This window comes from Coloeus monedula (genome assembly GCF_965178545.1).
Source record: "Coloeus monedula genome assembly, chromosome: 10".
In the NCBI taxonomy this organism is placed as follows: Eukaryota; Metazoa; Chordata; class Aves; order Passeriformes; family Corvidae; genus Coloeus; species Coloeus monedula.
In genome coordinates this window covers 18,509,772-18,537,145 of record NC_138790.1, presented here as the reverse complement: position 1 = coordinate 18,537,145, position 27,374 = coordinate 18,509,772, and the positions used below count along the sequence as shown (strand labels likewise).

Below are 27,374 nucleotides of genomic sequence, written 5' to 3'. Positions count from 1 at the left end.
CTGTGCTTTCCAAATGAGGAATTTCTCATGCTACTTCTTTTCACTTACTGTTATCTAATTAGGGCAGATTGTTAGTTAACAATTGCCTTAGTAACCTGTAGTCTTATAAGGTAGGTATTCTGTGTTTTGTTTTCTGCAATGTATTTGCAGTTTTACAATTTGCTCTTTGTTCCACTCAAATTTTCTTTCCTTAAGAACTCAGAAATATTTATTGAAGCTAACTCGTATTTGACAGAATATTAAACACTTTTTTCAAGACTGCCTTTTCTCAGGTTTCTTTTCTGTTTACCTCATGTAGTTTTCAGATGAAGTTCCATCTAGCCAAATAGTTTTAGAGTTCTTAGACATTAGGATTAATTTTAATGAATATGCAAAACTATCTTGGTGCTACACTAAGGGCTTGAAATTCTGTGGGTTTTGCTTCTGCCTCTGGTTGAAATTGCTCTGAACAATCATCTAGTTTCACTTAAATTTATGAACAGTACAAATAGAAAAGAGAGAGGTTTTTTTAAGTCAGTCATATTTGCTTTCTCCGATGATTTCAGCTCCTTCCACTCGGTATTGACATTTAAAACCTGGCCTAAAAGTCAAGGGACCATTTTATCTCTTACACTTTCTTGGTAATATGAGAAATTCTTTATTCATTTTTTAAATCAGTAATTGTTTAAGTCACATGAAGGAGTTACAAGTTGTGAAATGCTGAAGGTACAGTTAAGAAAATTATTGGGTGATTTTAAAATGCTCACAAAATTGTTTAGGCTTTGTTCACAAGCTTGAGCTGCTTTGTTTTTATCTAAATCTCCAGAATATTGTGCAGTCCCCAACAGGATGGTCTTTTGAGTACTTTTACTCTATAAAACAGCTAAGTATTCAACCAGGAGGTAGCTGCAAATTATTTTTTTTGATTGAAGTGACGCTGATGAATGTGTTGTTTGTGCAAGTGCTGTAGAATTAAGGGCACTGTTTTAAATAATGTTGCTGTAGCCAGTTTGTGTTGTATTCTCTGCTCCTTATATTCTGTCAAATACAATATTCTGTCAAATATGATAACATGAAATCAAACATTGTGTCAAATTTTGATAAAAACTTTGATGAATCAAAGTTGTACAAATGCTTGGAGTAGTGGGCCACAGGAATATAGTCTCTTGTGCTTAATTTACTGCTTGTAAAATGTATTTGAGAAGTATTTTCTATAGCTTCATTCACCAGTTAGAATATAAAATGTGTGGTGTGGTATGTTAAAATTCATTTTTGTCTGTCTGTTCCATTAAATTGTCTGTCAACTTGTCAGTCACTAAAATATTAAGAATGCTGGATCACATACATTACTTGTACGGGAATCATTGCTGAGTTGTTGGGTCTCCCATTAGTGGTTCTTGTGTCAAGGCACTGCATGGAACAGCTCTAGAGAAACAGCAGATTTCTGACTAATCCTAATTTGGAGGATAAGCTCGTTGTGTTTTGATTTCCTGCCTTCCAAACTTGTTCAGCTTTTCCCACACAGTCCTGTAATACTGTCCAACTGAGAGCAGTATTTCATCCCAAGCAGCAATGTGTCCTCAAGTGAAAGGCATTGCGAGACCCCTCTGAGTCATCAGCTGTGATGTCTTGGGTGGTTCCCTGATGTTCTGAAGTGTGACAGGAAGGGATGAAACAGGTTCATGGCTGTAGATAAGTGTTGCCTCTCCCAGGTTCAGCCAGTGTGGACGTTTCCCGCTGGGACGCGGCTGTGCCGGGTTTCCAGGGTTGGCTGTTTGCTCCACAGGGCTCTTCTGGAATGGCCTCACGGTGCCTCTGTAGACAGGTAGCCTTCACAGCCTCCCAAGGCACAGCACTAAAGCTTCAGCTGCAAAACAGGCATAAAAACCTCTGCTTGTTTTTAATTCATAGTGATGGAAATATCTGTAGCTGTGTTAATTACACAGCAGGCATGAATTGGCCTCTGTTTCCAAAGGTCTGAATGAACTGCAGGTACCTACATGAAATTAGTACATTAGTCCCTTAAAGAAGTACATTCGCCCACTCTCATAACACTTCTATCTCTTGCTCTCATAGACTTTCTCCTCACCTCTAGAGTACAAGTTCCCAGTCAGCCAAACTTTTCTTTTATTGTTACTTTAGATCATGGAGTTCATCGGATCCCTTCTATGCCAACGACAGGAGCATCCTGACTCTCTCCACAATGGACTCAGCCACTTGCTGACAGGGACATTTTTGAATGCCTTGTGGAAGCCTTGTGGTGCTCACACACCTGTAGCAGGTGCTGAGGCGAGTTCAGTGTCCGGCGCTGCCCTGGGAAAGCCCAGAGGGACTCCTGAGTCCAGGCAGGGCTTGTCTGGCCTGGCATAATCTGCACAGCAATCGCTTCCAGGATTTTTTCTAATTATATCTACAAATTGCTAAATAAGTTGGGTTGTTTTTTTTTAAGGAATGCTTTCACCTCTGACCATTTGATCCTTTTTGTTGCTGTATGAGCAGATTGGAATCCTACATTTAATGCTTGAGATGTCCCTGTAGCACAATGACAGAAATCTTTCTCCTCCCAAATTTGAGTGATCCAATTTGAATCAATTTGAATCCCACAATGAAACTTTTAAAAGTTGTGTTTTTCATGATGACCCTTCCCGTTAAACACACACATTCATTTTGAGCTGTCTCGCAGATGCTGTCTTAGCAGTTTGCAAATCAGTTTTGTTTTGTGGATGGTTACTGTATTCTATAAACAATCAGTTTAGTAATTTTGGGGAGTTAAATGCAATTCAAATATTTATGCTGGTGTATGAGTGGCAATTTATTAGCCATTGCTTTGAAAAACACTGTTAACTGAGACAAATCAGTAATTTGGAATAATAAGGGATATAACAGTTCACTGTTCTCCTGAAGTACAATACAGAAGCCAGTCATCTTTTATTATGCCCTGTGTGTTTTGTTAACAGTTCTGGATCCATGGAAAAATTTTTAAAGAATCTGTGGATTGAGCAGAAGTCTCACTAGCATAAATTTTTTGAATTATTAATCCTTTTAAAGTTGGGGAAATTTTGCATGTTTTGTTGTTTTTCATGTATTTATATTTGGTCATGTTGTACTTTGAAGATACAATTAATGCTTAATTATCTTCGTCTGTCGGAGGAATCCGAGACCTTGATGGCAATGTTTTGATACCTAAGTATGCCAATAAAAACAAATTACACAGTTGGAGCTCTGGGTGGTGCATCTTGCAGGTGCCCCCCCTGTCCCAGTACAGATGTGTCTGCATGGTGGGGGCTGGGGAGCAGCAGCATTTCACTGTTCCCTCAGCCAGGGTGGCTGAACCCCCTGCTTGTCCTTGGATGTGGGAGATGAAGTGGAGGTGCTGCAAGGGTGCCTTAGGAAAGGTGCTGTGCATGGCTGGGGACTGGGAAAAGTGCTGCTGCTCCGGGACACCCCCTTTGGTCGGTCTCTGACAGTGAAGTCCCATCAATGACAGCAGTACTCTTCCTGTCAGACAGTTAAAGGTGTAAAGATCCATCTTAAAATTAGCTCTGGGTAAAAACTCTAAATCTGGGCTGCTGTAAACCTGACTGACTGTAAACTGGGCTGCTGCCAGAGGAGTTATCCTGTTGTCATCCCAAATTCTCCCAAGTTCAATGAGCAAAGGAACAGGTCCCACTTTCCTTGGATCAGATCCTTCAGATGTTCCTTACCAATAAACAGCTCTGCTGTTCATTTTCCTGCCCATGACTTTAACTGGGATTATTTCAGCTCTCCTCTTGGAGCTTTGTTTTAGTGTTACTGCGTGGCAACTTCACTCTGACCTGAAGGCTGTAGGTACTGTGGAGTTCACAAGACCTCAGTGCTCAAGGCAGGGTCTGGGTAGCAAAGAAATTGTCATTGCAACTTTGTTGTTAAATTTGTAGTGACTTGAACCTGCAACACACGAGGGATTTTTCTCACTGCTATAGATGAAGACCAGTTCAGAAATTAAGAAGCTTTAAAAATAAATTACGAGACAAGAAGAAGAAACAAAATACAGCAACCTTTCCTTTTAAATAAGTGTTTAATTCAGCGTTCACAGCGCATTTCTGTATCACATCTTCAGATGCCTGAGTGCAGTGAAGCTTGAGGTTGAACATAGTGTGCACTAGATCCCCCCAGTGAGTGCCCAGGGGATGAAGAATCGCTACCATTGAGCCTTGCCTTCTCAAGCAGCAGGTATGAACATGTGACTTATCCCACTGGGTATGGCTTAAAACCTGGATCTGGCTGGAGAGGCAATAACCTGATGGTCATCCATCCAGCCCCCCCCAGATCTGCACTAGTAGCAAAATACACTTGAATTTCACTCCTGTAACTTCCTTTGTATTTCGTATCTGTATAAAACATGAGTTTAAAATAGTAATTTTCTTCCTACTAGTTTCTCCTTCTAGAAGTCTTTATGCTGCCATGGATACCTAGGAAATACAGAATTATTTTACTAATCAGATATCTGCTGTTTAGCTGTATTTTACACCTCAATCACAGTGTTTCACTTCTCAGCAGTGCTTGCTTGTCCATGTCAGGCACAGCATTGTCCTGTCAGTGTGTGTGACCGTGTGCCCTCATCCATCCATGTGGTTCGTGTGTCCTGCCCTGAATCCCAGACGGGCTCATTGTGTGCAGGGGAAGCAGAGGCTTTGCCATAAACCCCACTCCAAGCATTTCCATTGGCCCAGCTCTGTAGGTGATGTATTTTGGCTTTTACCACACCAGTGCATTCAGTAGATTTGCACAGAAGCAGCACAGTTGTGTATTTGAAGAATAATTTGCACTCATTATGTGTTTCTTTAAAACCTTCCATCTCCTCTCCTCTCCTCCCTTTCCCCCTACTTTCCCTTTTCCCAGTGTTTGTAAGGTTACCGAAGAAACTTGCATTTAAACAATTCAGGAAGGACTTAAGAATCCATCCCTCGGCCAAGGTATATTTTTCTATTTGCAGTAAATCTAAGTCAGTAATGTCTCATTGAGTAAGAGCATAAGCCATAGTTTGAGTAAGGGCAGATTTTTTGGTGTGACAAATACTTTGTGTGGAAGTCACTGGGGTTTTGTGTTGACGGCACAAATCTTTAAAAAATGCTCTTATTCAAGGAAGAAGGACTTTGTGCATTTCTTTGGTAGCTGAAGTGTAGGAACCAGTTCATTGTGCCCTGGGCATGGTGCAGAGTCCTTCACGAGGAAAAGTGAAAAAAACAGCTAATTCAGTGTAATGCTGGCATTCACCTCCCAGTGACAGTGTGAAGGGATGGAGGAGGCTTTGCCATGAGGAGGAAGTGTTTTATTATTTACCATTTAGCTTTGAAATGCATAAAAGCCTGTAGTAGATGTCTGTAGTTCAAAGCAAGAGTGGTGTACACTCACTTTACTGTGCAGTGTCCCTAAGGAAGCACCTTCTCCACAGCCGCTCCCGAATGGGATCGTGTTCCCTGCAGGTCAGTTCTGCTTCTGGGAAAAACTGGGCTTGGTTCTGTTACTTAGGAAAACAATTTCAGTTGCCAAACTCATGCTTTCACGAGGATGCAGTGGAAAACAACTAAGTGAGAAGATGTTCTGAATTGTTTCAATAACTAAAATGAAAATATTCCGCTTAAAAATATTCTGTATATTTTTTAAGATTACAGCAGGGGAGGGGGAACAAAAGCTTCAAAGGAAGGAATGCTGAAAACTTCAGCTTTTCATTTTCAGAATTATTTGAGAAAAGCTTGTGCAACTTAGAATGCATATTAAGCACCTATAATTTCTTATTGAAAATCTTTGGTAATACTTTCAAATGTGTATTTTTATGAACGTGTAACTTCTATATTGGAATATAATACCATTTTCTAGTGCTAGAAGTGTCTTAAAGCTGCAGCCTAAATTATTTTTCATAGTTTCATCTGCTACTTCTGTACTTCTGAGTATTTGTCATTTTGGTGAAAGTCAATGTTGTAAAGTGCTCAAGCAAAACGTGCTTTTGAACCATTTAGTTCGAGGTTTTCATTTTTTTTTGTGTAGAATCCCTAATAAACTCACCATTGTCATTGCCCTCACCACTGCCCTGTTACACAGATGTCACTGCTTAAAGGAGCATTCCTAGAACTGGGCAAACCCTTCACCAGGGACTCATTTTAGCCTTTATCCTGTTCCTAAATTATTTCCCAGCCAGAGTCTCTCGTTTGCAGCTCTAGGGTGGGGGATTTTTTCTACAAATGTTTTTATTGTTGGTTGTTTCGTACGTTCCTTGCTTCTATTGTTTGTTTCCAGTGGCACGGTTTGGTTTCTGCTCTGGGAATGACTCGGTCGTGTAAAAGGAGGGCCGGGATGCTGGGGATGCTCGTGGCTCTGCCAGCTCTTGTGGCTCCTTAGCAGCGCGATTTGCCAGGCTTCTGCTTTCTATAGATTTCTTTCTATAGATTTCTTTCTCCCTTCAGCTCAGTGCTGCTCCAAAGGCGTCAGGACTCGCTCAGAGCCGTGTGTGCTGCCCCGGCCGCCTGGTGCTCCTTAGGGGATGTTGTTGTTGTCACCGCCCGGCTCCGACTGTGCCCGCTCCGGTGTCCCCCAGCCCGTCCCACCCCAGAGAGGCGCTGCTGCTGCTGCTGCTGCTCCCGCTGCCGCCCGTGTCACCGCACAGCGCAGGGAGGGCCGAGGAGCTCTGCGGGACACGGGCAAAGAAACGCGCTGCTCTGGGAGCCACAGAGCGTGGCTTGGCTGAAAGAGACCCTGGCGGGCACCTCCGCGGCCTGGGGGTGTATTCATCTCTCCTCAGCAGTTTTCAAGGATATTACTTCAAACAGCAGCAGGTTCTCACCCTTTTTACATTTTGACAACAGGATAAAAGATGATCTGTGGAGCATGCAGTTGAAAATGGTTAAAAATGAGGTGCACCTTGCTGCAGGAGGCTCTTATTTGTATCTCAAAGAATATATTTTTACAAGTCCTAGTTGCAGTCCCATGACAGATTTCAGATTTAATGCATACAAAAATAACAAATCATCATCTAGACTCATGTTTTTAATGAAGTGTGATTGAGTTTGCTGATTTGAAGAAAAAAACTGGAATGGTCTCATCTCTGCAAGAAGTACCTTTTAAAAGATGTTGACCCTAACTTTAGGCAGACTAGGGGCATTGCCCATGGGAAATGAGCAATAAGTTAATACAAAGAATTTTGGACCTCTGACACTGTGGCTGCCTCATGTTATTTTTGCTCCTCTGCCAGTGAGGCCGTGTGCTTGCTCCTTGTACAGCTTGGTCAGTTGTTGTTTTGAAAATGGTTTATGAAAATTATATTTATTAAATAAAACTTTCACTTCTAGCTGAGTCATTGTTTTAATTACATAAGGGGTAGAGGAAAACGTGGCAGAGCAAAGCCAGGCTTGCTGCACCCCAGGCCCAGGGTCAGTCAGGAACAGGGCTGGAGAGAAGTCACCAGCAAGAAAAAGAAAACCAACCTGTCTCTCTTCCCCACACAAGTTTTACAGCCCCCTCATCTCTCACCCTCACAGGTTCCTCACATAATGATTTATCCCTCTGACTCCTGCCAGTTGTCCTTTGGACACTGAGAAAGACTTGAAATGTTATATTCTGAAAACACAGAATTGAGTTGTCTTGGTTTTGAAAGACAGGTGTCTGCTAAGGAAGGCAGAAGCCTCCCTTGAAGTGGCAGATATAACCCCTTTCCCTCTGAGTTATTGTAATTTTGAAATCAAGGGCCTTTAGGCAAAGATGTGGGAAATAAAAGAAAGAGTTGTAGTTTCATGCAAAGCATTCAAATTGCATTTAGGCAGCTTTCACTGACTGAGAACTTCCAGCAGCTGGGTGTTGAGTTTTGTACCAGTTTCAATGGTCAGACTTGGGCCTGAGTTACAGGTGCCTATTTAGGAGCAAAACCCTTGGTGTTTATTTCTGCAGATACTTCTACATGTTGGTACTAAACCAGCTCTGTACTTATAAAGCTAAGGCCTATTTTTGATAGATAAAATTATAATTACATCAGATATTTAATGGTATGGTCATCTCCTGGAGAGCTGAGAGGCCTGAAGGGCACCACGGGTTTTTGTTTAAAAGCCAAACCCAGTCAATTTACCATCCTCAAATAAAATCTACAGAGACTTCTGGCAACATTATTTAAATAAAAGTGTGAATGACAAAAGTTTATTAAATGCATTCTTTAAAAAATTGTATCTTTCTTAAATAAGGATGTCTCAGTACGGATTTCATCGTAAAACAGTTTTGAAGCAAGTCATAAGTTACTTATTAACAGGCTGATCAATAAAAAAGTTGCTTTACTACTGAACTTGAGGCATATCTGAACCACTGCAGTGTGTGGGATCTTCCTTCACAGGCTGGGGAATGGCAGTGCCAAGAGCTGGGAACAAGGAAGAGGCGAGGTGGCAGAGCAGAATTTTTTCCCCAAATGAAAGACTTACCCTAAACTGTATTTTATGCAGAACACACGTAGTCCATGGGGTTTTTTTCCCCCACACTCCCTAAGGGCACATTCTGGAAACAAGTTTTACAAACAATACACTGAAACAATGCAGTACAAACCTCAGTCATGGCAATTTCACTGGAGCTTTATTGCCTCTGTTGGTAATGAGAGGGATTGTAAGAAGTTACATTTTGAACTTACAGAGATATGTAAATGATGGGTTTTTACTAAATATAATCTCGTTTTATATCAGGGCACTTCTAATTTTGTACATGTATAAAAACAGCTTACAAACTTGATGTTTGCCTTCATTTTTTTTTTTCCTTGACATTTGGCAAAATTAAATCTATCCATTTGCAGGGAGATCATCAAATTGAAGACATAAGCACTTAGGAATTAAACCAATCCAAGTAAGCAACTGGCTGCATTCTTAAAAAAAACAAAAAAAACCAAACAACCCCACACATATGTAAAGGAAAAAACCACATGGCCACATCCGAGCACGTTTCAGTACAAAATATTCCCTGTAACCAGGCATTTTGTCTTTAGAACAACACCCTGTTAAATCAATGTTCTTTCAACTTCAGTCATTTTGAAAAACTTTAAGATGCCATGATAGCACAAATAACCCTTTTCTGCAACGTAATTAGTCAAAGTTTTATGTATTTCTTTATAATTACACAGTAATTATAAGCATGTAGTACCAAACTGATGACAACACTATTTTGTTGGAAAGATCTTGTATTTGAAAGGAAGAGTCTCTAAAACACCGTGGCCTTTTGCCACTGCCCAGTCCCAGACTTTTTTGAGGGACAAGTCTGCATTGGGATGAAAAGCAAGTCAGTTCTCCTCTCCAAACACAGCATACTTGAACTAATCAATCTGAAACAGTACCAAAACCCTCAAGACAGAAAACAGCACGCAGAGATAACCTTGTTGAGCTTTTTTTCCACCCCACCCACCCCCATAATTTCAAATCCCCATTTTTATTTACACAAAATTGAGAAAGGAAATACTGAAAGCAGCAAAACACACAGTTTTTGGCATAGCCAATGCCAGTAGCTGGAGAAAGTCTGCAATGTTTTTGAGGAGCTGTATTTTTGGAATAAATGCACAACTGGATTTGCCAAAAGGGCACTGCTGTAAGGGGAGCCAGCCTTAAGGTCAACTGCACAGAGTACAAATAAAAATTTTAGCTGTTTAATAGTCAATTTTTCCCTAAAATCCTTCTAGCATTTGCAAAAAATCGTGCTGCAGTTTAGTGCAAGTACCAATGACTCATCTCAAAAATAATTCTGGCCTTATCAGGGCACTATTTAGAGCATGGGCTTAAACCCCCTCTCCTCACTTGTAACTATGGTCTGTCTCCTGTTTTCCAGAGCAGAATTTATCAAATCTCTTCACAAGTAACTCAGTAAGGAGTAAAAGACCATAAAAGCAGCTAAAGAGCTCTTGTATTATTAAAGAATTGCATCTGCTAAAACCTGCTTTGATCCAAGTGATGTGATTCAGTCAAACGCAGCAAGACAGAAGTAGTGATGATCCACAAAATAATTTAAACAAACAAAGCCAGTGTAGTAGTTTGCATCTGATCTGTGCTTGTCTGGGAAAGCTTTACTCTTAATTTCTGTATTTGGCAACCACAGTGATATGTCAATTTAAGGAAAACTCAACAAAATAATTTAAAAAAGGGTGTCATCCATAATGGCAGTACCTCTATGTTACAAAGATTTAACTTACCAGGATCATGGTTTCAAAACCCAGATTCACATCAACCTCACCAGCTTCTTGTACAACAGGGCCATTTGCTTCATCACACCTCAGCCATAAAAGTCACATCTCAATTTAAAATACTGTATTGTGTAGCAAACAGTTAAGACACAAATTCAGTATATTCAAGTGTTTGATTTCCACATAAATGAAAAACCTTTCTCTGACAGACAGATAAGCATTTCAAAACTGTAATGAAATCTGATTTCTTAAGAGAGTAACCTACAGAACACTGGGTTCTGTGAGGACACACAGCTCGTCCCACTGAGGGCTCTGCCATGGCCCACGGGATGGAAGTGCACGAGCTGTGTCGTCCCCCAGCTGTCCCCAGAGCAGCTGAGCCACGAGCAAACCTCAGCCAGGCACCAGAGACCCCCAATCACCAGCCCTGGGGCTCCTTGGTCATTGCTGGCATTGCTGTGACCAGAGACTCGAACTCAGACGACACCTGCACTTTTCCAGAAAAGAAAAAACTCGGACCCAGTACACTTAAATATATCACTCTTGCAGGAAGTGCTATCAGTACAGTCTTTGCAACTAGCCCCAAGTGTATATTTAAGGATTCTTTTAAAAATTGTTTTGATGTTGATCTGTATAATTCAGATGCCATACAACAGTTGTCTGATGATGACCAGCATTGTGCTTTATGTGAAATCAGAAACCTCAAAATAATTATAAAGCTTCTAAGACTTATGGGAGATGAAACTAGGGCGATCCACCAACAAAAAATAAATCCATGATGAAATCCACAATGTTGGAATTTTAACGGGCAAGAGTGGTCCAGACTAGAAGAAAAGCCCAAACCACCAGTAGAAGAATGAAATATGATATGGTCCAAAATGTATCCTTAAAGGTTTGTCTCAACCCTCAGCCATATTGTGAGGATTGATCTTCAGTTCAGTCCAGCCAGCAGAAATTGACTGTGCAATTTTCCATTTCAGGTATTTGTACAGACTATGTACACTCTAGAAGGGTCCTTTAGTGCTACACTGTCGTACTTTTTGTCCCAGCAATTTGAGGGCGTGCAAATTCCACAAAGTCATCAATAAGAACTGGCCATGCCCCTATAAGAGAGAAACACCACAATGTAAGAACTTGGTTCAATAAGGCATTCTTTCACAAGCTTCAGATCCAGACAAGCTATTTACTTTCCAGTATTAAACTAGGAAGAGTTTGAAGCAAAAAAGTACGATTTTATTTTTCTCCTTGAAATTTAAGAGCTGATTAAAGATATCTGCTTCCTTTAAAGCCAGATAATCCACATCTCTTTCAAGGGTCATCTTCCACACAAAAACAAAAAACTGACCAAAATCCTAACTCGAAACTGACAAGGGAATGAGGACAGTCCATAATTACTAAATGAAGTTGTAGGAGTTTGCTCCCCTCTGCTCTGGAGGTATCACAAGTTTAGTTTCACTGAACTGATGTGCTGCCAAGTGCTGAGGGTAATCAGCTGTTCCTGGCTACAGATGGACTGGAAGAGGAAAGATCGATAGAAAAGTTTACAAGAAACACATTTGGTAGGAAGCAAGTTCTGTTCAGCAAGCCCTGTGTGCTGCCAGCTTCATTTCTATGTCAAAACACATCCAAGCCTCACATAAACTGAAGCAACCAGACTTAAAAACATTCTCAGCTACGAAATGCAATAAGCAAAGGACCCTACAGGGAGATGGAGAGACCATGGATCAGTAACTTGGATGAAGACGCCAAGAACTGCACCAACAGAGAATCTGTGGGTTTTAAATGGACAAATATCAGGGTTTGTCTCAGTAAGAAAGAATTTGGGTTTGTCTCAATAAGGAAGAATTGGTGTCTGAGCTTAGACAGAACAAAAAAAGAAAATGTATTCCATGAAAAGTTTCAGCATTTTTTTTAAAACAGCAGTAAGAGAGAGATGATTACAACATGCATTAAAGCATCCCTGACTGGACTTCAGATCACCAGTGATACTCTAATTGTGCTGTTAAAGACTGTGCCACAGCAGATACCCAGTAATAAATGCAGCATAAAACACAGTTAGAAGTTAATAAGAGAAAATGGAAATGTTTACCTTCCTCATCATAGTTAGACATATCATCTGCTATCATTGTACTAAAGTCTAGAAGAAGGTTCCAGGTATCCTTAGGAATTGATCTTTTATGATGTTCCTGTTTGGAGAGGTAGAAAATTTATATTTAAAAAAGACATACATTAAAACACTATTACACGTTCATTTTTACTGTCTCAGACACATCCAAATCCCCAAAACATATTTCTCTTGTATACACCATGAATATCTGGGATTTAGGTCAAGACAGTCTATTTCATCTACTCAAAAACTTAAACATGTTTATCTTCCAAGTTCTGAAAATACTGCAGTCCAGATTATGTAAAGGTTTAAACTTACCAACAAAAATTTGTTCCACAAGTCTAGGAATTTAAATCTTCCATTAAGTACTAAATTCCAGTAGGCAATGGCCATTTCTAAATCTGTAATATTAAAATATATTACTTTTAGAGATATACATATCAAATATATTATCTCCACAAGTATCTAACACCAGGATGTACCATGAATCCATAAATGTGAAAAGATTAAACTTTTATATACTCATGGATCCTTTACAAATAGGCGACCATAAATAAAGTGTTACACACATATATTTTGATACTATTATTTGAATACAGAACTGAAAATTGCCCATATTAATATCTAACATATCCAAAACCCCCAGGACATTTCATATGCCTTTTGCTATCTAACAATACTTCAGTTAAAAGTCAGCAAAATATTTTTGGTTAAAAATGCTATTGGCTTGGAAAGAAAATTTGTAGTATTTTGTATTGAGACTTTCATTTTTTTTAATATATAAAATACAAGTTACATAAAACCATCTTTTAATGATTTCATTTTTAGAGCAACCTTATTACAGGTGCTGCCTTTCTAATGAGGCTTCTGTCAAGTTGCTCATTTATGCAGTCAAGATTTCCTTTTGAAAAAGAATCTTTAAGTAGTGTCCTTAAGCAGACAGGAGATAGTTGGTTTATTTGGTGGTGGTGGCATTTTGGTTGGGTTGAGTTTTTGCTTGTTTGCTTTAGTTGTTGGTTTGGGTAGTTTTTTGTTGTTTTGGTTTGGGATTTTTCTTCTTCTGTTTGTTGGGTGTTTTTTGTGGTGGGCTGGTTGTTTTTCTTTCAAAGCCTCCTGTTAAAATTCCTGTTTGTTTGGAATGAGTGAAGCCTGACCTGACACATTAGAGAGCAGCTCCCAACAGAGTGTGGTTAGTTTGGAGGGAGGGGAAGGACAGAGCCAGCTCCTCTCCCTGGGGTGTGCCAAAGGCTGAACTGCCCGGCATTCCCTGCTCAGGAGGGGCAGACAGGAGCTTGTGAGCAGATAAAAGACATTTCAGACTCAGGTACACAACTCTGCCCAGGGTCAGCTGCACTACCAGGAATTACCAGGTAATTGCTCTGTGCTGCAGCACAAAACACCACTCACTGTGAATGACCAAATTCAGTATTGTCAGCCAAGTACACACAGTGACCCCAAAAGGCTGCCTAGGTAAGTAGCCTCTTTTTTAACAGATGTTTTTATGTATTTTGCAGTCTAGTAAATTTCTTCCATAAACAACCCCCTTGTGAAAGTAGGGGAGAAAGCACAGGATCAACTGCACACCTCAGGAAAAAAAATAAAAAAACCCACACCAGTAACCCAAGAACACCACTCCCTTCCTTCCCCCAGGATGCCCACATATTTAAAAGAACCCAGGGAGGTAGATCTTGGAGCTGAAATCAACAGCAAACTAAGTATGAAATCTGCATTGCTGGAGGGAAAATAGATGCTGATGGGGAGTTTCTGAATTGTTTAGTATCTCATATTAAAAGTTCTCCAACAGCAGAGTCACATTATGATACTTCCTGACCAAAGAATAAAATTGGTGAAGGATTTTCCAGCAGCTGCAAAGACATTTGATTTCAGACAGAAGTGTAAGTTTGAATCTCAAGAAGCAGAGACAAATTAGACAGATGTCACTACACCTCAGTAAATAAAGCTGCATATGGAAATGGCAACTCATTCAAGACTGTAAAGGCTCAACATCTCTCTTTAACAGGAGATTCAGGTACAAAAACATGCATTTTAGCTTTCAACTAAAACTACTGCCTTTCTAAAAATTAATAGACACAAACTTCAGAAGAAGCTGATCAGCTCCTCAAGGAAACAGATTAAAAAAGGAAGTTTTATTTACTTGTGCTGCATTAATGGTGTGCATACAAAAATGCAAGGTCATCAAATCACTGCATTTTACAGTGGGGTTTGTAAACAATCACTATAAACAAACTGTGCATTCTAACATATTTATACAATTTTGAGATAATTCTTGTGGGTAAGCAAAGGCTGTTAAAAGCCAAATCTCAGGATGCTGCAACCTCAAACTCATTATATGAGTCCAAACATGTAAAGCATGATGACATAATGCCTTGGGACAAACTACATTTTAAAAAAGAAATTATATGAAATAACAAAATTGGAAGGTAAATATATAATTGTAGGTTTCTGTGAGAATGCTCATGGAAATCCTCCTGGATCAAACATAAGAGTCTCGAAATACATCCTCCATTTTGAGTTTTATCCAGAGAGATGCAAGAGAAGCAAACAATGTTTGAGATGAACACCAGCTACAGGGAAGTCTCCAATGAGATGCAAATATCACAAGAACTTTCCAGACACCCACAGTACTTACACAGTAGTAAGGAATTATGCAGAGGAAATATATTTCCAGAACTGTGCCTGAACTACTGCACAATGTTTGCAAGATTAGAGGTCAATATACATTAAAATCAATTTGCAAGTTCCTACAAGCAGTTATTTAGACACACCAAAATTAATTGCCTAACTAGGAGTACTTACTTTGCAGCTCTGTACTTCTCCCAGTATTCTTTTGCTCCAGGGTTTCCAGAATTATTCTGCCCTGTTGTAAATTCATGCCTAGAACTGTGTATTTATGAGCACCAAAAGGGCTGATGAGCATCCAGACTTTAAGCTCAGGTCTACATCACTTCCAGACCAAGACTTAAAAACAATTAAAAAACCTACCTTACACTATGTATATGCTATATGGATCTCAGAAAACTATACTTGTCTGGCACTGCTAGAGCTTAACCTGCACGAAGAAGTTTTATGATGAACAAGAAATAAAGCAAGTGAATCAATTGTCCTGGTAAATAAATCCCACAATTCAGTTGTTGTCCCTACTTTCCTTGTTGTACCAGCCTAAAAAAATTATGACTTCCTACAAGAAATACAAATAGGCCTATTCATTTATCTGCATGATTCAGAAATTACTACAAGCATGCACAAGTATTTTCAAATGGATTAGCAGCACTTCCAGCTTCTTGGGATACAATGAAATTCCCAATCCACTGAAAACAACAAACAAGATACAGCAAGATGTCAAAGAAGGATGCAGTCGAAACCAAGACAGAGAGCTTGTGCTTCTTTACTTATTTTCCAATACTCATTTTAAGCCAAAAGTTGGTCTATACATAAAAACCAATTAAACTAAAGCAGAAAGGTAATCTTCACACAGCCTGGGAATGCAAAGCTGTCCAGCAGCAGCCAGTTTAGAGCACTTTCATTACTGAGATAAACAAATTCACAAGCTGCCAAGGAAGAACCTACCAGCCCTGCAGTATTGTATTACTTCTCAAAAGCAGAACAATTAACTTAAGAAGTTACAGTATCATGAAATGCTAGTAATGGCTAATATCCAAATCACACTGTAGAGAAATGAATGTGTATTCTGGCTGTTTAACATCACTGCTCAAAAGAAATTTTTATTCCCTCATTTTTGTTGTTTTGAATAGACAGAGATAGAGTTTGTTCCTTTAATTCCATCCAAACTGTGGTGTTTTGAAATTAGTTTTATTAAGTTATTCTTCCACTCCACCTGTTACACCAACCAAAGCCACACTTAGCATGTGAACTCTGAAATAATGGCAAAAAAGCCTTCAGTGAGGTAAGGGGGAAAAAAACTCTGTAGGGAGACAGCACCAGGCATCAGGCCCAGAACACAGGAATCCATTCGTACCATTCCAATTCTATTCTGCTAAGACATTTGCAAGCATTTTTGGTGTTACAAGGGACTGTACAAATGTGCTTACACAGAAAATGGTTTTACAGCCTCAATTTATCCTAAAAGTAAAAATTCAATTAATCTGTTCAGTGCTGCACATTCTAAGTGGTGTAATTATGTCTTCAATGTAAGACCATAATCCATTGTGCTTACTGAAAACTGCACTTTGAGTGAAAGAATAAACCCTCTCATAAAATTCTGTAGCCTTTATTAATAATCAATTTTAACACCTTAAATTGACATCTATCTTTCAAAACACAGAGATGTGTTTCATCCCAGGGTGATTATCTTTCAGATTCATTGGATCACAATAATACATTCATCTGCTGCTTTAGTCATTTCCAATATTCATGAACAAATGCTTATAAATAAGAATACATACCTAAACCTTTCTGTCCCGGGTTCTTTGCAAAGTTGAAAGTAAATTGATAAAAATCCTTAAATCTTCCTGGCTCTTTTAATTCTTGTTCCATTTTAGGAATCTGAGCCTTCAGTTTTTCTATGCTGTCACATCTGCATTTTAAAAAGCACGTTTATTTATTCGTTATTCCTTTTGCCATAAAAACATGAGCTAAACAAAAATCTATAAACTATTTGTGGAATACAATACAATTATCAATACAGAATTCAGGAAGCCTTTAATGAGTCTGCACCTCTACAAGAATTTAATTTCTTTGTTGTTATTTCTTCACATTGCATTTGCACATATATCTGATATATCAGGTTCCACAATCCACAAGATTTTTAGGAAAATGTGATAAAGACTCCTGCGCTCTCACAAGGCAGAGAAACCCCAGGCCTGCCTGAGTGCAGCCCAACATCCCTGCTCGACCTGCCAGAGCAGCTCTGTGCCAACCACCACACAATGCTCACACAACCAACGTAGGGCTGCATTTTTCCAGAGGCAGACAAGTGATGCTGGGCTCCGAAACATCTCTGAAAGGACACCATGACTGAGAATTCCCCAAAACAGGAATTGATGGTGACCACTGTCACCATCCAACACTCAGTGAACACTTACCCCAGCTCAGTCATTCCATCCATGAATTCCAGCTTTGAAAATTCACACTGTGTTGCAGCCCGGAATTTCCATGCAATGATGAGTACGGTGATGCTGGCTGGGTCAAGAGCTAGGTCATCACAGAACTGCTGTATACCATCTATACCAATCTTATTTTCATCTTGTGGATCTTTGGGGCATAAAAGTATCAAGAAAAACAGATATTTGAAAAAGCTGATTTGTTCAATAAGTATATTTAAGACATGGAAGCATTTTCAAGAAGCCATTTTTGGGATCAGCCCTTGTAAGAGAGTATTTGAAAAACAAAATTAAATGAGTATTCCCAATGGTTAAGCTTTTAAACAATTGAGGCAGTTACTGCAATAAAGCCTCCCATACAATGAAGCTCGTGTTATTTTCATTGAGAGACAAAAGCACCACAAACATTTGTTTTCTGCCTAATAATATGCAGGATCTTCTGACTCATTCCCTACAGAGCAGTGGTTCTCTCCCCCCAGCACACTCCATTATTGGCCTCTTTGGTAAGACTGATGATCTGAGTTCCATTATAAGCCATTCTGCAGTGTTCATTTCCAAGCTGTACCAACACCCAAATCTGCCCATCCACAGCAGATTTAGGCATTTCCTGGTACCACCAGCATGCATGAGTTTGGACATGTTAACCTCCAGGGGGAGGTTACACTGCCCCGTTACCAACTCCAAGTCAGCCAGGCCCACTCCTCTTTCCATGAAGGAATCAACATCTGGTCTGGAAGTGAGATGCTCACATTTCAACTGCACTAACAAAGATCTACTGATGCAAGCCAACACAGACTTCAGAAAAATGGTATTTGGATTATACATATAAAACATAGGAAAACTGTCAGAACACACAACACTCATTTTTAGATTTTTTTTATAAGTGCTAAAACACAGGATTTGTTCTGCTGTACTGAATCCACTTTACTTGGTGTATCAGTTGAACTCTGGCTATGTAACAGATAAAGAGACTTTGTTTTCTTTTACACTCTGTAAGAACAAGCTGAATAAAAATTAAGGCAGAACCCATTCCTGGTATGCGACCTTTCACTTTGTCAGATCAAGCTTGTGTGATGTGCTTTCCCCAGGAGAACAACCTAAAATCCTCGTTAACCATTACAATTACTCACTGTACACACTATTCCAGCTCAGACCCTAATGTCCTATAAATGTCGGTACATTTGGAGCACATAAAGCAACTGCATGTAACCCTTGTGAAGCAGAAACCTACCTATTATTTCCCTTCTAATTTGTATTACTAGTATAGAAAAACAAAGCTGAAAGAGTCGGTTAAGATTTCCCAGCACAAGAGCACAGCAGCACTGATACACTGTAAATAAGAATTATATATACAGCTAGGAAATAAGCCTTAAAATTCAGGGTACTCACCTTTGTATCTGTTATATAGTTGTTCTAACTTCTTTCTGTCCAGTGATCCTTTAACACTCTCTCGTATATAAAGTTCAGGATTTTGGAAAAAGTTGTCTGTTGCAACATCTAACTTCCAGTCATTTTGAGACAGACAACTCACTGCTGTCTTTTCACTAGATTGTGTGAAGACCATAAACTGACGCACTTTATCCTTCTGTGATGATTTCAACTTGTTCTAGTGAAAACAGACAATACTGTAACTAGAAATGTCTACTGGACAAGAAACCCACAAGTAAACAAAAACCAGTCTCTTCATGTTTTTTGAACCAGTATCTGTATCATTTTCCCAAGCAATTAGGATATCAACATACTTGATCAAGTGCTTCCAGAAGCGGGGCAGAGCAGGCCACTGAGCAGCAGACTGGTGTCCTTCTGGTCCCAGATACTGCAGGACCAGGGCCACACCTGGAACGGGATCTCCTGAGGTGGTGCCTCTTGAGGCAGCAAGGGACTAGGCTGGGTCATCCATGAGCTACACACTGAAATAATACCTTAAAGACCTCTTTCTTTTTTTTTAAGAGGTTTTTCACTTTGAAGGTCCTCAACTCCACCTACATAATTTGCAAAACATTCCTGCGAGGAAGCATTGTCTCCATTTCACAGGTGCAGCAACTGAAGCAAAGAAAAAAAAAGGCAATTGTGCCTGAGGCAGGTGGGGGAGTGAGTAGCCAAGGTGAGAGCTCTGGAATTCCAGGCCTCCTGCCCAGACCCAGAGACGTCTCGCCCTGGTCTAGCCCAGAACTGAATGCAAACTTGCTGCTAGTAGCTTATCAGCAGAGAGGGATTCCCAAGGATATTTCTGACTAGGAGAAGCACACTTGGTATTTCAAGGGTACGAGTTACACAAAACTAACTGCTGATCAGGAGAAAGCAATAACACAACTGCACTACACCCAAATTCAGTTCTGCAGTTCACTCACAATATGGTCAAAGCAAAGACTCCCAATGTTACAACTTGGTAAATTAAAGTTCTGACAAAATTCTAAGTCAGTATTGGATTTCTTACATGGCACAAATATTTCATTTTTAGCTTACCTTGTATTCTAACCAAAGCTTGTATACTCTGTTCATTATTGTATTTGTACTTTCAACAGCTCCTTCTCAGGGAATATGGAGAAAAAGGGCAAAAAAAATCCCAAGACGTGATAAAATTCAGCCAAAGAGTGAATGATTTAAGAGCAGTATGTGGTCACGCTCTTAATTCCAAAGGATAATTAGTGTTCAATTACATTATCATTAGAAAAAAGAACTAATGCTTCAAACACAAATTCATCTGTCCTAAAAGTCAGGATCAGTTTTCTGTGGCTTGATGACAATGAGTGTGAACACTATTATTTGTAAGAATAGTTAAGTTACCAGCTTCAGAGTTACACCATTAAAAAAAATACAAGAGCATCACATTTGGTTTAAGCTGACACCCACATAATGTACTAAATAGAACAATACCCTTAGTTTAAGCACCCTTTAATTAAAAAAAAAAAAAAAAAGGATCCAAACCAAACCCACCCTGTATCTACAACACTTAACTGAAGTCAAACTTTTAGCTCAGACTGCAGACTTCAAACAGAGTGATATTAATTAGGCTGTACCATTTTTAAAGTTATTATGTGTTGCTGCATTATTTCAGTTTCTTGACTAAGTTTGTCACACTGGACCTTTGGCTACAAACACATTTCTGAAACTGAGATTTTCAGTTGTGGTTCCAGGTAAAGGCCAAGCCATCGGAGCAGGTCCTGTGTACCCCATTTGTGCACGCTTGGCTCCACACCAGACATTCAGCACCTTGCACTATTGAGCTCAGACTTTCACAAAAATCGCTTACACTGACAAAGCCGTGTGGAATGACTTCCAGAAATGACTAATGGATTTTTAGTTGCAGCTTTTTAAAATGTATTGCAAACTCAGATATATTAAAACAAACCATTGAATGAAATCCCAAATGAAGACGAAACAATCCTAAATTTAATTTTCTTGATCAATTATCAGCTTCCTCTAATCAGTTCCACACAGCCAGACTGTTGCATCACCACAGACTCAGTTTCACTATAGGGCAGCCATACTTAATTATTTTAGCTTTTCTTTTCTTTTTTTCTTTCTTTTCTTCACAAAGCTGGTGCCTTTAGTTTTTTGGGTTTTTTTCAACATGTACACATAAGTATGCATAGCCCATTTAATAGCAAGTACTCTGTAAAACCACAAGAGCCTTTGTTCCTGCAAGGCTCCTGCAAGGGTGAACTCCAAAAGCAGTGACATCCCACAAAAAGTAAAGGAACAGGTTTAAATAGGCTTTACCATCAAGGCCCAGGACCACAGAAGGTGGTGTGTTTTGCATCTCATGCAATTTGTGCAATTTGTTAGATCAAAAACTTGCAGCTTAAATGCCTTTCATGATAAAATTTAAACTCTACATATGTACATGAGATTTTCCCATGCTTGGGGCTCCCTAAGTGATACTAACAACATAAAACCTTTTTAGAAGATCAAAATTGCAAAGAATCAAGCAGCTAATTACACTCACCAGTACAACATTCAGTAAGGTATAAGATGCAACAAATCACACTGCTCAGGCATAATCTTTTTCTTGAATAATCATATTTTTCCTGGACAAATAGGAGTTTATTTTTAGTGAAGAAGTGCCAAAGCCCTTTCTTTATACTTGATGAATGTTTCTACAGAATCTTGCCAATGTGGACAAGACACTCCACAACCTAAGTGACTGGACACTCTTTGCAGGCCTACTACAGGACAGCAAGAGATAGAATTACTGTTTAGAATTACTGCTGAGTTATTATTATTCTATTATAGCTCTTCTTTCAGCACATTAAAAACCCACACTTCAAACACGAACAGGTTCCAAACCTGCACTTTTAAGGGCTATTTCTAGACACTGAGCACTAACAGTCTATTATTGTTTTAAGTGCAATACAGAGCAGCGCACAACCTTTAATCCTACAGTCATCGGGCAACAAATACCTGACAATGAAATTGTGCTCACTGTAATGCAACACAATCCACTTAAAACATCTCAACTTTAACACTGGAAGATAGAATTTTATTTAACAGATACATGTCTTGCCTATATATACAAATGAAAACCAATGGAAAGCAAATGAAACAAATTTGTACTGTTATTTCTTGGGTTAAGAGGAAAAGGAAAAATGCAGTTCTGCAAGCCTTTGATCAAGTTTGTGTGGTATCCAAGCTACCTTTCATAATAAGGATGTCACAAGACAGATAACCTTACTTTTAAAATACAGAATAACTTCTCCAAATGAAAAGTTACTTTGTGTAGGTTCATAAAACTACACTCATTCTAATTAACATCTGGTTGTATAACACTGATTTTAAAATGAAGATTTGCCTCTTACCATGAAGTACCAAATTTGAATATTCTAATTCAATAACCTTTTCTTGATCAGATACTTCAGTAAAAGACTACAAATAAAAAAAGAAAAATACCTGGACTTTTATTTCCCCAAGTACTTTTTTTTCCCTAGTCTTAGGAACAAAAAATGCTAGAACTTCTCTAGCAACTCTGATTATAGCATTGTTTTTCCTTATCTTCCGCACTTCATTTTTAGTCACCCCAGATTCAAAGATAAGCTCTGCACACTGGTCAACAACATTTTGTGGACAGCTAACAGCCAAATGAGGGCTCCACTCTCCTGGATAATGTTCATGAGAAACAGCACCAACCTTTGTCCCACACTGCCTGGATGGGATTCCTACCAGAGCCCTGTTCCTGGACTTGGCTCAAAGGTCACAAGCGGCCACCAGCGAGACAAGCAGGGCACGATGAGTTTTGCTGCCCAAAATTCCTTGTGGCCCCCAACGAAGGCATTCACCCAGTCACTCCTCAATGAGCAACTGCTTTTCACCTTTCCCTTCCCAGCCACTGATACAGATGATCCGATTCCTGCTAGTTTCACTGCTAAGTAAAGCAATTTGAATGATGTGACATCTGTGCTTTTGTTTCAGACAGGACTCAAAGAAAAGCCTGTTAAGTTCTCATGCATGTGACAGGTAAAAGCCTTTTCTAAAATAGTTATCAACCTCCACAAAGTCTAGGCCTTTACACTGACTGCATTCAGACTCCAGCAAGAGCTGTGGCTGCGGGAAGCACCCCTGCACTTCCCAAGGACCCCGCTGACGTCAGTTCAATCCCAGAGGCTCGGGCACCCTCACCCGATGCCACTTCTGTCACGCCTTGATGTGACACGAATGGCCAGGGGAGTTCTGCTTTCTGAATCATCCCACCTTGGGCTGTATCCGTGAAAGGAACCACAAGACACCTACAAATGTTTGGTTTACTGCTAGTATTCAACAAATACATGGCTAAAACTTAAAAGGCAAAATCATAAGTATTTCTCTTTGTTTGGCAAGAAAACAAAAGTTAATTACAACAAAAATCTACAAATACACAGAACCGCATTTTAACCCACCAACAGCGATGGCACACAGGTATACTACCAAAAAAATCTAAATTAAAGAGAAAAGCAATTAAAGTAAATAGCCACAGTTTCTGCATAATGTAAACAAACATGTCCTTCAACTACATTTTATTTTCCACAGCAGTTTCTCTAAGAGAGGACACACAAAGTAAGAAAGTCAGGACACTTGCAAGCTTCTGTTTCAAACTGATGTGAAATCCACTTGGCTGCAGTGGAACAGAACAAAAACATTTACAAAGTCTGTTGGGATATAAAATCCAAGAGTAAAATCACAAGCAACACAAAATTGAAGCTGTTTTCCACGCTCTATAATGTTCTTTTAGTGGATAAAATAATTCCAGTATTTGCATGCAGGCAGAAGGTCAATATACAGAAGATTGCAGTAGATAAAACGGTAATTCATGCTAACCTGACAGGTGAAGGAAACATCAAAAATCAGGGCTTTTCCAAATAAAAAAGGACAACATAAAGCAGCCAGTTGTTTAGCATTCTTAACTCTGGTCTGGGGCAGAAGCTCTATTCATACTGTATATTTGCATTGGCACCATAAAACATGAGTAAAATATCAAGAGCTACATAATAAATTTCACACCTTGTTCTCAGAGTAGTTCATATTCTTGAATATTTTTTTCATGGCTCTAGTTAAAAGTGATTTAAAGCTTTAGTTCAAAGGGATCTCTGGTAAGCTAGGAGAGGAAACAAAATCATGCACCGTCTTGTCTAGCACTCTTGACTACTCCATCCTTAGCGTAATGCCAAGAATCTAAAGCTGTACTACGGGACAACCAAACCTCAAATATTTAATATCAACAAACTGCTACAGACATGCATATTCACCACAGAATACATGTATAAATAGCTGGCCTTGCAAAATAGCTTGTTGAGTTAAACACTACATAACAATGTCATGAAGTATACTAACATTACAGGAGACAGCGTCAGACACGAAATTCTTGTAATATTAAATTTTACAACTTCCTGTCAGCTGAGGTTTGCAGTAAGAAATTAAGTATTTATCAGCACAGAAATATTCTTCAGAGAACACAAACTGGACAATGTAATAGATAAGGGAAATAGAGACAAGGTTAGCACTTGGCTCTGGACAAAGAGAATCACACACTTGCCTCGAGTACCACACACAGTTCTAAATTCATTAGGTCATTCAGAATTGTACAGGCAGTAGCTCTTCTCCTGAAGATGGCTCACAGCAAAAGGGACCAGCTTACTGCTCTGCCTTGGCTCATGGGCACACCATTGTCCTCAGGATGAGATGAAGCAGTAACACACTAACAGGGAAGGTGAAGGACACCACTTCCTACAGGTGCTGCTCAGTCAGCTCAGATGAAGAGTGGGTAAGAAAGGCTGACTGCTCTCAGCCCTCCAATGTATACTGCCAGGGTGGTGTCCCTGAGTGCTGAACAGAAACACTTCTCAAGTTACCTAAAAGGACAGAGCCCAACAGGCTGCTTTGTCCAGATATGGGACAAAGACAGACAATCTCTGTCCTAAAGGCACAAGGCTCTGGCCATACGGACACTGGTGAGACTAAGCCAGAGCCAGCAGTGCTGCATGGACAGGTGGGAGCCAGGCCCCAGCTGTGGGAGGCTGTGCCATGGCATTTACTGTGCTGGACAAGCCACCTGACCACAGCCACTGGAAGGTTGAGCAAGAGCAGTTGTGTACACGGGCAGAAAAACAGGACATTGAATCTCATGTTTCTGGATGGGCATCCTCAAATCTCTGTGAAGTCTCCCTACCTTTCCCCTAACCAAACAGAGGATTTTGACATACCACAAGTATAGGTACAGAATCCTACACCTGGGCACTGGAAGCTGTCCATACGTGTATTTACTGCCTCTAAAAGCTGCAGCCTGTCATTTAGTCCCACTTCAGTGTCTATGTCATCCTTTCACCTGGGTGCTGGAGTCAACAAGCACAACCTGGAACACAGTTGTTTGCACAGGGCCTAACAGCTCTGCTCAGGGCCATGACTGGAGTATTCACGTACCCCCTCCAATCTGATAAACACCAATCTACCAGTACAGAATTGCTACACAGAATATGTCTGCTGGTTCTTTAGTTAAGTGTTTCCAAGAAGACCAAGCAGGCAGAACTGTGCTGTTTCTCACAAGAAGTTATTCTCAGAATAATAAGCCTCACTCTTTCTGTTATGATGCTACTTCCTACAGTATTGTTCAATTTAAATTCTTAGTCTCATAGACAGCCAATAATATAAGTTCATACAAGACATCAACAGTCTACTTCATCAACTGTGTATTTATTTTGCCTACCTACACTGGACATACTGTGAGACAGCTCTAGGTGATTTTTATGGAAAAAAGTCTTCATAAAAAGTTGTGTAACATTACTATGTAAGCACTATTTGAGACAGTCCCAGACCTGCAGAATTACAATAAGACACCTTCATAGTCTGAACTTTAGTCAGACTTCAGTCTTAAGCTCTCATAAAAAAACACAAATGAAGATCTACATCAAACTATTCAATTAAAAATTATACTAGTTACATAGTGACAAGTTCATTAGAGGTCTGCACACCACTAATTTAAATGCTGGCTAACCAAATTTTTATGCCAACGTGACTCCATCAATTAAAGGTGACATTCTAATTTTTTTAATATGTTTTTAACACTACTTGTCAGAATGATATTAACAGCAGGTATAAAATATCTTTATGCCAATAAGCATACACCAGTAGATCTTAAGACTCCCTCCTACACCCTTCCTAAACTACACACTGCTACCGAAAAGTACTGCTTTAAACTGTAAAGGTGTAGTAGCTAAAGCTGTTACAACATTTGAATACGGAGAAAGCCTGGAAGTGCTACTATAAACTGTTCCCTCTGGTGCATAATTCACTGTGCAAGGAGCCAATGAGGACCCCCCTAATTAAACTGAAGAAATATATTTTTCTTTTGTTTAGGCCAACAAAACCAGCAAATGTTGTTCCAAACACTGCAGTTTCCCCCCTACAAGAAGCACGGGAGAAAGTCAGTCGATTTGGGAGTCCATTGCAAATCCTCAGCTATAAGAATAGTATTACAGAGAAGTACAAGATAAACCTTTACAAGACCTTTACTAGGAGAACCTCTACAAGGCCCTCCTTTAGAACACTTCTATGAATAAAACCAACCAAAACCCTAAAACAATTATCCGAAATTCTCCAACATAATCCCAGCTCAAGGAGCATCAACACCCCTAAGTTTCCCTATGAACTGACAGCACTTAATGGGCCCTGAGACGCCTGAAATCCTGAGGAAAAACTCCGAGCACCCCCTGTTCCTAGCAGCCCCCTGCACTCCCTCTCAGTGCGGCTGCAGGCACAGGGCAGGCGCAGGGCACAGACCGCACAGAGCTGCCCACAACACGGCCGCTGTCTCGCAGAGGTGCCTGAACCCTCACACCAGGTGCCAGCGAGCTCCTCCCCGCAGTGCGGGGCCTGGCGGGGCCCCGCGGGTCGGAGGCCTGGGCGGGATCCCGGCGCCCCCCGCTTAGGCCCCTGCCCGGAGCAGCCCCTGCCGCCCGCCCCGCGGCCCCGGCCCGGGCCCCACACGCCGGCCCTGCCGTGCCCGGCAGGAGGACAAGCAGCCCCCAGGCCAGCACATCGTGCCCGGCTGCGGAGCTCCAACACCGGCCCTTCGGCCACTCCCGGACACCCAGCGCGCCACGACCAGGCCGCGCTGCCCCTGCCCGGGCCCGAGGTGCCGCGCCAGGCCCAGAGGGGCCCCGGGCGGCCGCTCACCATGGTGGGGGCTGTGCGGGCCTCTCCCCTCCCGGCTCGGGCGGACACTGAGGGCGGCGGCGGCGGCGCTTCCTCCGGCGGCGGCGGCTCCCGGCTCCTCACGGGCCCTTCCGCCGCCTTCACCCGCTCATGCGCAGTGCGGGGAGCCGGAGCCCTCACGGGGGGCGGCCCCGGCCCTCGTTCCCCGGGAGCGGCGGCAGCGAACGGCGGGCGGCCCTCGCTCGGCGCTGAGGCTGCGGCGAGCACCGGGGGGGGCTCGGCCCAAGCAAAGAAGGGAAGGGAGGGGAAAGTGCCCCCCAGCCCCCTGGAGGCTGTTACGGGGTGGGCTCGGGGCTCGGAGGGGATGCGGCGGGGGCAGGCGGGGGTGCGGGGTCCCAGCGGCTCCTCACCGCGG

The 27,374-nt window shown here is 40.8% G+C and overlaps 2 protein-coding genes across 8 annotated transcripts in view; one reads left to right on the top strand and one right to left on the bottom strand.

The window, feature by feature from the left end:
• ATP11B (ATPase phospholipid transporting 11B (putative)) overlaps positions 1–7,269 on the top strand; it is a 65,697-nt gene extending 58,428 nt beyond the window's left edge. For 2 of the 7 annotated variants that reach the window (XR_014226690.1, XR_014226691.1), the window contains 2 exons: positions 2,122–4,934; positions 6,423–6,553. Coding sequence is in view for 3 of the 7 variants with exons in the window: in XM_082287857.1 (XP_082143983.1) it covers positions 6,423–7,020 (598 nt within the window). In the remaining 4 variants the exon portion in view is untranslated. The other 5 variants (XR_014226692.1, XM_082287857.1, XM_082287858.1 and 2 more) reach the window with 5 other exon arrangements.
• A 1,274-nt stretch (positions 7,270–8,543) lies between these two features.
• On the bottom strand, positions 8,544–27,374 carry DCUN1D1 (defective in cullin neddylation 1 domain containing 1). The gene is made up of 7 exons (XM_082287904.1): positions 26,981–27,374; positions 18,728–18,944; positions 17,321–17,489; positions 16,682–16,812; positions 12,576–12,658; positions 12,240–12,336; positions 8,544–11,253 (listed from the first exon to the last, which is right to left on the bottom strand). The coding sequence occupies exons 1-7, from the start codon at positions 26,981–26,983 to the stop codon at positions 11,174–11,176; spliced, it is 780 nt and encodes a 259-aa protein (XP_082144030.1). The 5' UTR covers positions 26,984–27,374; the 3' UTR covers positions 8,544–11,173.